Source organism: Alternaria incomplexa, assembly GCF_024043165.1.
Source record: "Alternaria incomplexa strain BMP 0042 chromosome Unknown scaffold_1, whole genome shotgun sequence".
Lineage (NCBI taxonomy): Eukaryota > Fungi > Ascomycota > Dothideomycetes > Pleosporales > Pleosporaceae > Alternaria > Alternaria incomplexa.
This window is the reverse complement of record NW_026249850.1, coordinates 143,794-156,048: the sequence shown is the minus strand read 5'-3', so window position 1 is coordinate 156,048 and position 12,255 is coordinate 143,794. Positions and strand designations below refer to the sequence as shown.

The window sequence follows — 12,255 nt, the reverse complement described above, 5'->3', positions numbered from 1 at the left end:
TGTGGGATGGCGAGAAACGTTGCGCTGTTGAGAGGGCAGTCCCCTGACTCGGTTCGATTAGACCGTTCGCTAGCGCCGGCCCCGGGACGGGGCAGCTTCCGATCTCACATACGTCATCGGTACCCCTTGTTTCTATCCATTCACACGGCGAGCTCCACGGCAAGCTTCACCCATTCAAGCCGTCACTTCCTCAGAGAACTTTGCCGCAGACTCTGCTGTATAGCCTTCCGGCCACTGCCCCGTCATGCCAAATATCCCAGTGGCCCTGCTTCCGATCGCTTTCTCCATAGCGTGCTGAGCCACTTTCTTTTCCCATTCTTCCAGACTCATCTCCCCAGTCAGAACCCGCGGCAATGTAATGGCCGATAACCCTGCGATATCGCAGCTTGCGCCAAGATGTGGGCGAAGCTGAATGAACGCCTCACCGGCCAGCAGTAGCTTGCCTCCGAAGAACGAAGCTTTTGTATTGTCAAACGCTAGATGGTTGCATAAGTCAGCATATATCTGCCATTGAATGGGTATGTGGACGGCACATACAACGAACGGCTGTGAGAAGCGGCGGGTTCGACTCGTGGAAGATCTTCCTCCACATTGGAGACAACACCTTGTCTCTTCGCTTAAGCTGAGCCTCCCAAACATCTGGGCGCAACAAATTCCCGGGTACGGTGACGTTATGTCGGATACCATTAACGTCGGTCATGTAATCCGCAAAGACTGGCGTCGAAGCGTCGCACGCATCATACCAACACCATTCGATGACACGGTTCCCAGGACGCATGTCTCCGATCGTGCTAGGCGATAGATAGCTTCCACATGTTAGCCTTGGTCGAAATCGCCATGTCCAACTTACACCACTATGTAGCTCCCGTCCAGCATGCAAAGAGGCATCTTGCCCTCTATCGCACAACGTAGCTCCTCGGGCGCGTCCTTTTCAGGGAATTGTGATCGCCACGCCACATAGCCAACGTAATCGGTCTTCACATCTGGAAGGACAAGGCTACGAAGATGGGATCGTGCACCATCGGCCGCCACGACAATGTCTGCCGTTATTTCTTCCTCAGCGCCATCTTCGCCCTTGTACGCTACCACAAGGTGGTCAGCTTGCTCAGTCAGCCCGCATACCTGGTATCCACACCGCATGGTGACAGATCCATGGCCCTCAACGTCTTTCTCGCAGGCCATCCATAGCAAACCGTGGAGACCAGCCCAGCACGAGGTGCGCACGTCTTCCGTGAACGGTACCTCTACCAAGACTTTGCCATCCTTGTCGAGGATTGGAAATGCGGGGTTGCGGAAAACGATGTCGTCAAGCTCGACATCGGGTAAGTATGTTGTGAAGACCTTTTGTGCGTTTGACCACAGACTCAAGCCTGCAGCGCGGGCTTGGAGTTGCTGTTCAGTTCGCATCTCGATAACCACAACGCTGTGGCCATGAGACTTGAGCGCCACAGCATGCATGAGCCCAGCTATCGAGCCACCGACCTGTGGGGAACATCAGCAACAACAGATTATGTTATCTGAGTCGACTTACCACAACCATGCGTTTCTTCACTGCTTCTGCCATCTTTCTTCGAATGAAACGCGCGAATAGAGAAGGGCGGATGATACTCCGAGGACGGCCTTCCACGCGGAAACGGCCCTTTTATCACGTTGCAGTTTAGAACATGGACTATAAGGACTACTCAGCTGCCACCAATGCAGTAAGAGAAGTCGCCCGTTGCGCGATTATTCATTAAGCACAATCATTGGATAAACGGGCAGCGAGCACTCCTCGTCTTGCTTGAGTGGCTGGCTCGCATACCGGTCCTGCGGCGCAGTCGCATCGTGGCTTCGCCTATCTTCCCGTCAGTCCTCGGCCAGCCAGTCAGACACATGTCTTGCGCAATCCTCCAGATCCCCTTGCTTTAAGCGAACCTCATCTTCGGGGTCCTTGACTGAGATGAACTAGCGGCCCGTTCACGGTTATCGATCACGTCACGTGAGGCGGCTTCTATGTCCGATGTTCTTGCCCCCATGTCGACTTCTGTTACGCGAGCTTCTTTCCAAGTCACTTCTCCACAAATATCGCGGCATGATATTAGCATTCCGCGTACCCTGACTCCCACTAGCCTCTTCACATCTGTGTTTAATCGTCTGCGGAGACTCTCATCATGGGTGAGGACAACCCTGATGACTTGGTGACCCTGGACTTTATCTCACTGTCCTTTGGCCACATCCTACAAGCATATGTACGACAGCAGCGATAAGACTTTCTTTAGTACACGGCACGGTGAGTCTCCACGCATGCCTCACTAGCAGTGGATCAAACAAGGGATAATGAACATGACTCAAGCAACCGGCATTAGCTCTCATCATGCTAATGCATCTGCTATCACTGAGTATCATATGGCAACGAGCGACCAATATGGGTCCCGACTCAGTTGGACTCCAATAGGTACGTCTCCTAATGCCCACAGGTTCTCCTCCGGCGAAGTCGAGCAGGCCTTCCGTACCGACTCTGCTCCGCCAACCCTATCAGTCTTGCTGCCTAGATCGGTGTCTGTTGCACCCCGTCGCCATCATCACGACCCTTCCCAACCCGTTCTGCTCGTTGCCTTAGCGCCTTTCGGCTCGAGGTCCGGTAGGAGGATATATGTCTGGGACGAAGCGGTCGTTGATCGAAGACCTGGTCCGTTCGTTTCGACCACGACCGCCCTCCCTGTAAGGTCCTCGTCGATGACCGTCGCGCTCGTAGAGGCCACTCGACCTCCTCCGATGCTCAACGTATACCGCCTCGCTGTACCTCGATTCTCGGTCTCGGTCTGAACCTTGGCGCGGAGGAGTGGGGTCAAAGTTCGACATGGGGCGTTGCGTGGAGTCCCTTCTACCGTTTCTGACGTATCCACGGGAATCCTCCGAAATCCGGTCCTGCTCTCTCTCAAACTCCAGGTCTTGAACATGACATTGTAGACTGTGTGCTTCTGTCTCCAATGTAGTGACGCGATCTTGCAATTCCGAATTCTCGACCTCGTATGCTTGGATCTGGGTCTCCATCTCTTGGATCTTGATCGTCATATCGCTGATCTCGCGGGTGGACTTGGCGATTTCCTTCTTCGTAAGTGTGTCGCGCTCTTCGATTGCGACGTTCTCACTGAGTAGGGCGTCCTTCTCCTCCAGGCGCTTCGAATACGACACTGTCAAATCGCCCAAGGACTTGGTTGCCTGCGTGAGACGAGTATGGTAGTCGCTGGACATCTTTTTGGCAGCCGTCTTCTCTTGCTGGAGTCTTGCGTTGTCAGCTTCCTGGTCCGCGATGCGTGCAAGAAGCTCGGGAACCCGCCTCATTGGTGCCAAGTCGCCATCGATCGAAGGCGGCGCCGCACTGTGATGGAGTTAGCAAGAGCTCTTTGGGAGATTGTTTCAGGGTACATACAGCTCTTTAGGCGGCACCGGAATGGCCTGGCGATCTAATGTTGGGACAGCAGACACTGCATCAGGCATGTCGACATTGCTAGGCTGACGATTAAGCCGAGGGTCACGGGCACTGTCGTAGGTGTTGTTGAAGGCCATCAGAAGATTTTGAATAGTTAATGGAGATTTAAGAGAAGAAGAGAAGAACCGTGGTGTTCTAGAAGTACATATGAGATCGTGCGTTTGGCGATGTGGCCTTGGCTAGCGCGACTATATCGTAGGTGAGCAAGTATTTACTGCGACTGCGGCAACGCCGTCACCCAACCAATCTCCCGCTTCTACGCCGACACTTTACGCTGGGACTTACATTTTGCTCCCGTCGGTATAGCCGCGGCGACCTGACTCCCGCCGACTTCGTCAAATCAACCACAACCGCCACGATGACACGGGGAAATCTTCTGCGACACATCTTCAGACACGGTCCGAATTCCAAGCTCAAACGCGATGCAGTCCCAGCCAAAGACCACGAAAATGAAAGGTCGCCTCTCATCGCAAAGTCATCCGCACACGAGTCCAAGCCGCTATCGCAGGATCAGTCACCGCCACGAACACCCGAGCCACATACCGTACACGTCCTTCCCGAGATCACCGAGGAGGGATCTAGCTCTCCAACCGCCGGTTCGCCTTCCGCATCTCCAAGCACAGGCAGTACGGTATCCGACCTCGCATCTATAGTCACTGTTCTCGCAGCGCACGCGCCTCTCATCAACCCCGCAACTCTCACCACGCGCGACCTCCTCTACGCCGGCATCGATGAAGCGATTTCAGCCACGAAAGACCATCTCGACACACTAGCAACTGCATGGGCGCTACTTGAGGCACTTGTTGGCTTCAGTGCGACGGTTGAGGTGCTGAAGCAGGAGATGGAAGTGAAGATTACGGCGTCTGAGGCCAAGCTTGTGGAGCTGGAAAGCTTTGAGGAGGCGGTTGATGGAATGACGTTTCCCGATGAGCAGGACACAACCGGCGCGGATGGGGGTGATGGGGACGGTTCACCAGGTCGCTAGTCGGGACATGGTCACAAGATGGTCGCATAAGCCATGTGTAGTTCAACACTATGGCTTGCGAGTTCGTCCAATCTGGAATACTGTTGCGGATTGAAAAGAAGAGCAGCGATCAAGGGACAATGCAAGAGATCTCCTGAGGCTGGATCATAGGATCAAAACCTTAAGCGACGACGTCATGAACTCATGAGATGCATTTATGGATACCCGAAATGGAACCAGACTGCTGAAATTGCTAAGGAAAGACTTGTGAGGAAGTCCGGACTAAACAGCGGACTACGAACCACACAAAGGTCTCAAATGCGCTACCAACATCTTGATGTAGTCAGCCCACCCAGTCATCAAGCACGATTGTACCCGCAGAGATATTCATCGGAGTACTCCAAATTGTAAGCGAATAGTACCGAACATGGATGAAGCGCTCGCTGATGCGCGGTACCGAATACTGGGCAGCCAGTGATGCGACGCGCATATGTTTCGTATGCTCATCTATGGCATGCGCCGATATACTACCACGGGCGCCTTCAACAATTGAACTTGAAATTTCTTCATCTCCGTAGTCGACCAGTTCTGCGAAGAAAAGCTTGCACTCCCTCTTAACATAAAACCTCGATTTCTTCACGAGCTCAACATCATCATTTTCATCTACACATACCAAACCTTCTTCTTTAGTCAAGATGGCTCCAGCTAGACAATACCACGAGAGCCTCATACTGTGCGAAATCGAAGCAAACAAGGACAAGTACATACACTTTCTGCAAAGGCTTGTCAGAGCAGCAAGCCCCAACCCACCAGGCGACACCCGAGCGGCCGCAGATGTCGTCACGGAATACCTCGCAGCCAACAACATCTATGCAAACATCGTTGCACCGATGGCTCACATACCTAACGTGGTTTCGGATTTCGAAGGCCGCTTGCAGGACGGTCCTCGCGTCGTCTTCAACGGCCATATAGATACCTTCCCAGTCAATAACCTCGAGGGTTGGCGTTACCCGCCTTACTCTGGACATAACGATGGGACTTCGATCCATGGTCTCGGGTCTGTCGACATGAAGGCAGGCACGGCAGCTTCCATCATCGCGTTCACATTGCTGAAGAAGCGAGCTTCGCATCTCATCGGAAGCGTCGCTTTGACCGTGGTCTCGGACGAAGAGACAGGAGGCGAATGGGGGACTAAGTATCTGCTTGATCACTGTGGTGAAAATTCGCCTTGGCTAGGCGATTGTGTCGTCAACGGCGAGCCTGGCGGTCTACAGTCCATTAGGTTCGGCGAGAAGGGTAAGTGACATCTACTCAAGAACAGCTTTGAAGACATATACTAACCTTGCATCGTAGGCACTCTGCGATTGACCTTCACAGTCAACACCCAAGGAGGTAACGGAGCGTACACACACAATGGCTGTGGAGCCATCGTACATGCTTGCTCCTTGATAACAACCCTGAAGCGCGTGGTCGAGTCGATACCCGTGAACATCCCGTCGGACATAAGGAGATATCTTCGGTCCAACGAAGTGTGCGCTGTGACTGACGAGATCATGGGCGCTGGAGCAGCAGCGAATATGCTATCACCCACTTTGAACATTGGTGTCATCAACGGCGGCGTCAAAGTCAACGTCATCCCTTCAAAGTGCGTCTTTGAAGCCGACATCCGCCTCCCGATCGGTCTCGAGGCTGGAACTGTACTCCATGAGATTGACGGCTTACTCCTGTCGTCCCCTGGCGTATCCTACTCCGTGCAAGAAGCGGCCAGCAACCCAGCAAGCTTTTCAGGGTTTAACCACCCACTTTCCTGTTACATGGCCGATGTTGCGCGAGACGTTACTGGGAGGGAGCCGGTACAGATCGTCGGCCTGGGTGGTACGGACTGTAAGTTTTATCGCTATCGCGGTGTACCGGCGTTTGTGTTTGGACCTTCTCCAAGCGGGATGGGTGCAGATGGTGAAGCTGTACTCATTGAAGAGTTCATGACTGTCATCAAGACACATACACTGGGGGTCTTCCGGTATCTCTGGGACGATGAAAGGTGGGATTTCAGTAGGGGATTGGGAGAGAACACTCCCACAGGCGAGAGAAGGGCTCTCGAGATCAGAACCCGCAAGTAAAATATGGTGTAGGGGATTGGCCTTCAACCTTCGCTGTAGTTATGTCCGAATCAATGCGCTTGAATGAGACACTGCTCCAAAGAGTACCGAGATGTCGCTGTAGATGTGATGCCTCGGCGAAGTTTATGACGGCTATGTACTTGGCCATGCGCATGTGGGGTGAAGTAGTGACGGTCCGCGCCGAAGCACAAGCGCAAATATATAGGACGAGTAATCATGTGGACGCTACAGCCGGCCAAGACCAGACGGACAACGCGCGATGCGATAGTTTAACTTTCAGAAATGAGTTCGTTCACGGCGCTGTGGCGTATTAGTACTAGATGACAGCTGTTGCACAACTTTGTCAGTTCTGGCAGCGACGATCAATACAACATACCGAAAGACTCCGCGGACCTAAGGAAGTACCTCTCACTACTTCCGCGAACTTCCGCCTGATCAACACATCCAGCTCCGACAATGACATTCAAATCCCAAAGCAGCCATCGGCACATGAAACTAGCGGTGTCTGGAGGCCTAACGTCATACCTGGGTATCCGATGACGCTCGTGGGTCCTCCCCAGTACAAACGAGATAACAGGCGCAAGTCCAAACACACAACGGCATTGACATGTCGCAACTGGATCGGCGGCATCACCAAAAAAGGCAGCAGATACAAAAGTTAAGGAAAGGCTCGACACTTCGCTTCATCAGTAGTCCAGACCCAGCTAGCGCACTTGTCTCCAGCGATCGGCCCTCGTGGTAACCGAGCGGGAAGTGGAGACCAATAAAATACAGGGGTCCAGCTGCCCTTAGCTGACACCGGCACACACGGTCTGACGGGACCAGCCTGCATACGGAAGCCATCCGTTCTCCTGTTTTCCTGGCCTGAAATTTCGGTTCCCGTCATTAATATCCTCAGATACGTCGTCTCGAGAGGCGCTTTTTGTTTTGCTTCTTCCTGCGAATCCTTCACGATCCTTCACGATCCTGCGATTACTATTCCATGCCAATCATCGGCCGCATATCTCTACACCGCCGACATAGCTCCGCCCGCCCCCATCGCATACCCTGAACACCGAATCCAGAACCCAGAACCAAAATGCCGGGAACTACAATGACGAAAACGAGTGCTTACCCCTACATCCTCACCACAGTCGCGACACGGAAAGAAGGTGTCTCCCGCGCAGAATTCTATCAGCACAACGAGGAAAAATACGCACCTTTACTCAAAAAGATCGCGGGGAAAGTGCATCCGTTGTCCTGGACGCGGCACTACCATGTTGACGACGAGGAATGCCCGATCGGGATCCCGCGGGTGTTGATCGGGGTTGATGACGGGATGGATTGGGATTGCATGGGTACGATGGCGTTTGAGGACGAATTGCATTTGCAGCAGTTTATTGCGTTTATGCATAGCGATGCGGCGATTCCGGTGCTGGAGGAGGAGGAGAAGTTTGCGGAGCCGACGAAGACGAAGTTGTTGGTTATGAAGAAGGGGATTAGTGTGAGGGAGGGTTAGATGGGCGATGGGTTTGGGGCGTTTGGGACGGGACGGAAAAGTGGAATTGGAAGCAAAGCTGGAACATGGTCTTTGGGAATGCAATTTGGTCAGAATAGGATGTTTATATTGGGTTATTGAGGATAGTTGACTTATGATATGGAGGGACGTAGTCATCACGAACTGCAGTCAAACGGCAGTACAAACATCCATCCCTCTCTCACAACTGACTACGAAGGAAGCCAGTCCCCATCCCAGTCCTCCCTCCTCATAGCCGGCCCCCACGAATCCCCCACACCCGTATCATTATCCCAATCGTCATAGCCATCCTGACATAACATCGGAACCCTGTCAATCGCCCTCTCCAGAGAAACATCTCCTTCGACCTGTATAATACCGCCATCTCGGATCCATATATCGTGCGGAAAGTGCGGCATCTCCCCATGATGATACATATGTCGAATGTGTCTGTGATTGATCTCGGCAAAGCATTGGAACTCTTCCTCGTTCTTGTAAGATGTGCGGGTGACGAACACGGATACGACACTGTTATCCCACAGCCCGCCGGCTGCGTCGTGGAAACGGTCGTCACCGGGACGGTATCTAGCTTTAGCAGCTTGATGCAGGAAGCGAGCGATGTTGGATGCCTTGGCGGGATCGGTAGGTCGAAGTCCACTGGACTTGGGTAGTCTCTGGGAAATGGCTTGGATGTCGGACTTGTCATCGTCTTCGACGGCCATGCGTTCGCGGGGGATTTGTGACATGAGATAGTCGAGTACCTTCCTCTGTCTCATCTTTGTTCCAGCTTTGCCGAGCTCGATGAGCTTTGTTGGTGACTCTTCCACGAAGTGTTGGACTAGCTTGTTTACGATGGCGTGAGCTTCGAGGTAGATTTGCTTGCTCGTACGTAGTATGGCAGTCGGCAGATGTCTTGTGACTAGGACAGCCACTTCTCCGTCTATTGAGACCACGGTGTGTTTGATCTGGCGTGGCAGGCGCTCGTAGACCATTAGGCGCAGTTCCACGGGAAGATTCATGAATGGGAAAGAAACATGTTGGTTGGTCGACATGTCGGTGGCTAGGATGATGTACGGGTTGCTCTTAGAGATAAGGGATCGTATGCAATGATTGATATTTGAAGAGATCAAGGTACTGACTGTACTCACTACGCCAATGGCTGCAAGCTTCAGTGCCCAAGGATGGATGAAAACAATTGTGGATTAGCATCAAGATCATATATGCCGGTATCAATGGAAGAGTGATAAGGTCTGGATAGGTATGGCGATGAGAGAAACCCTATCGGAGTGTTTACAAATCATTACCGTGCCGTCACAAGGACCACGGGTAAGCCGGAAAGAGCGATGCCGGATAATCTGTAAGAGGGCTGGCGAAAATTGGACGAATAGACGGGCAATTTACGTCGGATCGCCGGAAGCAGTTATAAAGCGAGATGCAGCTAGTCAGCCCAAGCTGCGAAGGTAGATACTAATGCCCGTCGAGAGGCCGTGAAAGGTGAGATGATCACGTGACAATTACCACATTCATGCAACGATTGCGAGATACGTGAGAGCGGAATCCGGATAATTGTATCGATCGGTCCTTTTGGACGGTACTCCGACTAGCCTGTGAGCACCTTATCAAAGGAAAGAGTTAGAGACCCTGCAGTCTACATTGGTTTTGCAAACAAAAGATGGCGAACTTTCAACGGAATGTACACTCCTAGGTTTTTTACTTCCATCGTTCTCTATGCACGGGCATTCAATCTCTCCCTTAATGGGCATATGGGTATTTCTCACGAAGAAGCCACCCAATTACCAATCCAGTCATCCCGGCTCATACAAGTCTCCAAGGTCAAGGTCCCATCCAGATCGAACTTGTCTATGTTGAGTTTGACAGGAACGTTGTTTGCGGTGACTTTGTACTCTTCGTTGGGAGCATATGCGATGGTACCCTTCACTTCTGTGCGAACGAAATCGCCGAGACCAGACTCATATACCCGACGAAACATCTCTATCACGCTCGCAGGAGTTGGTGGGGGTCCAGGGGCGATGCTCCGGGAATGCTGCGTACGCAGCGTGTCCATCACGTTCTCCTGCTTCTCGAAGTCTACTGTAGCGATTTTGGCGACCCAGATCCCGGTGTCTGGCGTTTTCGCTAGTGAAGTTTGACCAAAGAAGATTGCAATGTCGCGCGGTCGTTTGGTTTCCCATGTTTGAGAGGCAAGGCACGGGTGTCGCTGAATGGCGTCGCTCACACGGTAAGGCTGACCAGTCTACGGTTGCGTCAGCTTCGAGCTTCAAAGAATGGTAATGTGAGATCGACTTACCAAAAGCGCTCTACGCTCAGTCGCTATCAATGTGGTGAGTACAAGAAACGCGTTCCCATTGTCCTTACGGCCTATGGTCCGCGGCATCGACTCTGTCACAAAGCTTTTGATCAGAGCTGCGACGATACTGTGCGCCTCGGCATAGACCTGGCGGCTCGTCCTTAGGATAGCGACTGGGAGGTGACGTGTGATCAAGATGAATGTTGAATCGAGTTTCACTTCCGTGTCGGGCCACGAATAGCCCATATAGCGAACCTCAGTGTGCTTGATCTGACGGGGCAAACGCTTGTAGATCATGAGGCGCAACTCTGACGGGAGGTCCATGAAGCGAAAGGGCTTCGAGTGATCCTGCGTCGACATCGTGATGGCACTTCACACGAGGAAGACGCCGAATAGGGCAGAGCCTGCGTTGCAGTTAGTTCGCGTACTATGCACGTTTCAGCTTAATGTAGGCTGCAAACCTGTTTGGTGGTTTCCTTGCACAAGGTGATAGTGTACTCCAGAGCTGTAGTGGGAGATCGTTTCGCTTCGGTATAAGGTGCGCAATCTTGGGGGGAGATAGGAATCGCGTTGTAGCGATTCAGCGATTGAGGGGATGTTAAGATCGAAGTGAGGACGAGGACGAAAGTGAAGGCAGCTCTGGCAAGAGCAACGGACTCTAGCGCCGCTTGGCGGACGAAATAGGTAGTGGCAGTCGCGACTAGCAGTAACACGTGCGCGAAGACGCTGGTGAGAAGATTAAGAGTTAAACATACTAATCAGACAAGTCGGAGAAAGATCAAATATACCATCTCCTTACCTGCCCGAGATATCATCAAGGTTAGCCATCCTTGCCGGCCACCAATACCCAACACACCCCGTCTAAACCTTCATCCACAGCGCCAACACACCCTTCGCGTACTCAACGATCTCATCACCGCCAAGCTTGCTCTCACCGTACAACCTATCAACGAAAGAGATGGGCACTTCCGCAACGGTACACCCCATAGCCTTCGCGCGCACCATCATCTCCATCTGGAACGTATACCCCTTACTCTCCGTCTGCCTAATAACCTTCTGCAACACCTCCTTCTTATACAACCTAAAGCTGCCCGTAAGATCACTCACACCCGGCCTGAGCACCGTATCCGCAAAAAGATTCGCCCCCCTCGACACAAACTTGCGCTTGAGATCCCAGCCAAACACGCCGCCATCGCCCGCATACCGCGTACCAGTAACAATATCGTAGTTCTTGGTCTTTTGCAAAGCGATCATGGGCGCGATGAACTTGGGGTGGTGGCTGAAATCCGCGTCCATGATGATGACGAAGTTTCCGGTTGCGAATTGCAGGCCGTGGACGTAGGCGGTTCCGAGGCCGAGTTTGCCGGCGCGCGCGCGGATTTGGATGCGTGAGGGTGTGTAGGCTTTTTGGAGCTGGGCGGCGATTTCTTGGGTGCCGTCGGGGGAGCCGTCGTCGATGATGATGAGTTCCCAGTCGAGTTTGCTATGGACGGGTCGTTAGTTGTGGCATTGCGTTATGAGGGGCTGGGTGTTGCGACGTACTTCTCCTCGAACGTCTTGGCCAGCAGCCATGTTATTATGGGCAGGTTGCGGCGCTCGTTGTAGGTGGGGAGGAGCACCGAGTACTTGTTCGTGTTCGCCATCTTTGCAATTGCGATTGCGTGTGTGAGTGGTGTGTCTGCGGAATTGGGGGAATGAGCGACTGCAGGTGAGGGTCGACGTTGGGGGAGTTGAGGATTCGCGGAGGTGATCGTGTCCGCAAGTAGCTCGGGGCTGTCGGCGGACCCTGGACTAGCCTCTTTGGACCATCTCCTTCCGCAACGACATGGGCCAGTTTGGGTGGCCTTACACGTCGATGTAATGTTGAATCGACATTCCCGCGCCAATTAGAAGGAG

General features: G+C 52.8%; 6 protein-coding genes across 6 annotated transcripts; 2 read left to right on the top strand and 4 right to left on the bottom strand.

The window, feature by feature from the left end:
- Positions 1-174: 174 nt before the first annotated feature.
- J4E90_000058 (uncharacterized protein) lies at positions 175-1,564 on the bottom strand (the record flags this gene model as incomplete). The annotated part of the gene is made up of 4 exons (XM_051429656.1): positions 175-476; positions 538-806; positions 851-1,482; positions 1,532-1,564. The coding sequence occupies 4 exons, from the start codon at positions 1,562-1,564 to the stop codon at positions 175-177; spliced, it is 1,236 nt and encodes a 411-aa protein (XP_051295143.1).
- A 1,031-nt stretch (positions 1,565-2,595) lies between these two features.
- On the bottom strand, positions 2,596-3,480 carry J4E90_000057 (uncharacterized protein; the record flags this gene model as incomplete). The annotated part of the gene is made up of 2 exons (XM_051429655.1): positions 2,596-3,361; positions 3,413-3,480. 2 exons carry the CDS (start codon positions 3,478-3,480, stop codon positions 2,596-2,598), a joined length of 834 nt encoding a protein of 277 aa, XP_051295142.1.
- Positions 3,481-3,830: 350 nt separating this feature from the next.
- On the top strand, positions 3,831-4,457 carry J4E90_000056 (uncharacterized protein; the record flags this gene model as incomplete). Its single annotated transcript, XM_051429654.1, has 1 exon — positions 3,831-4,457. One exon carries the CDS (start codon positions 3,831-3,833, stop codon positions 4,455-4,457), a length of 627 nt encoding a protein of 208 aa, XP_051295141.1.
- Positions 4,458-5,131: 674 nt separating this feature from the next.
- Positions 5,132-6,556, top strand: J4E90_000055 (uncharacterized protein; the record flags this gene model as incomplete). Its single annotated transcript, XM_051429653.1, has 2 exons — positions 5,132-5,732; positions 5,790-6,556. The coding sequence occupies 2 exons, from the start codon at positions 5,132-5,134 to the stop codon at positions 6,554-6,556; spliced, it is 1,368 nt and encodes a 455-aa protein (XP_051295140.1).
- Positions 6,557-8,263: 1,707 nt separating this feature from the next.
- On the bottom strand, positions 8,264-9,352 carry J4E90_000054 (uncharacterized protein; the record flags this gene model as incomplete). The annotated part of the gene is made up of 2 exons (XM_051429652.1): positions 8,264-9,111; positions 9,346-9,352. The coding sequence occupies 2 exons, from the start codon at positions 9,350-9,352 to the stop codon at positions 8,264-8,266; spliced, it is 855 nt and encodes a 284-aa protein (XP_051295139.1).
- A 1,868-nt stretch (positions 9,353-11,220) lies between these two features.
- On the bottom strand, positions 11,221-12,002 carry DPM1 (dolichol-P-mannose synthesis; the record flags this gene model as incomplete). Its single annotated transcript, XM_051429651.1, has 2 exons — positions 11,221-11,842; positions 11,902-12,002. 2 exons carry the CDS (start codon positions 12,000-12,002, stop codon positions 11,221-11,223), a joined length of 723 nt encoding a protein of 240 aa, XP_051295138.1.
- Positions 12,003-12,255: the final 253 nt, after the last annotated feature.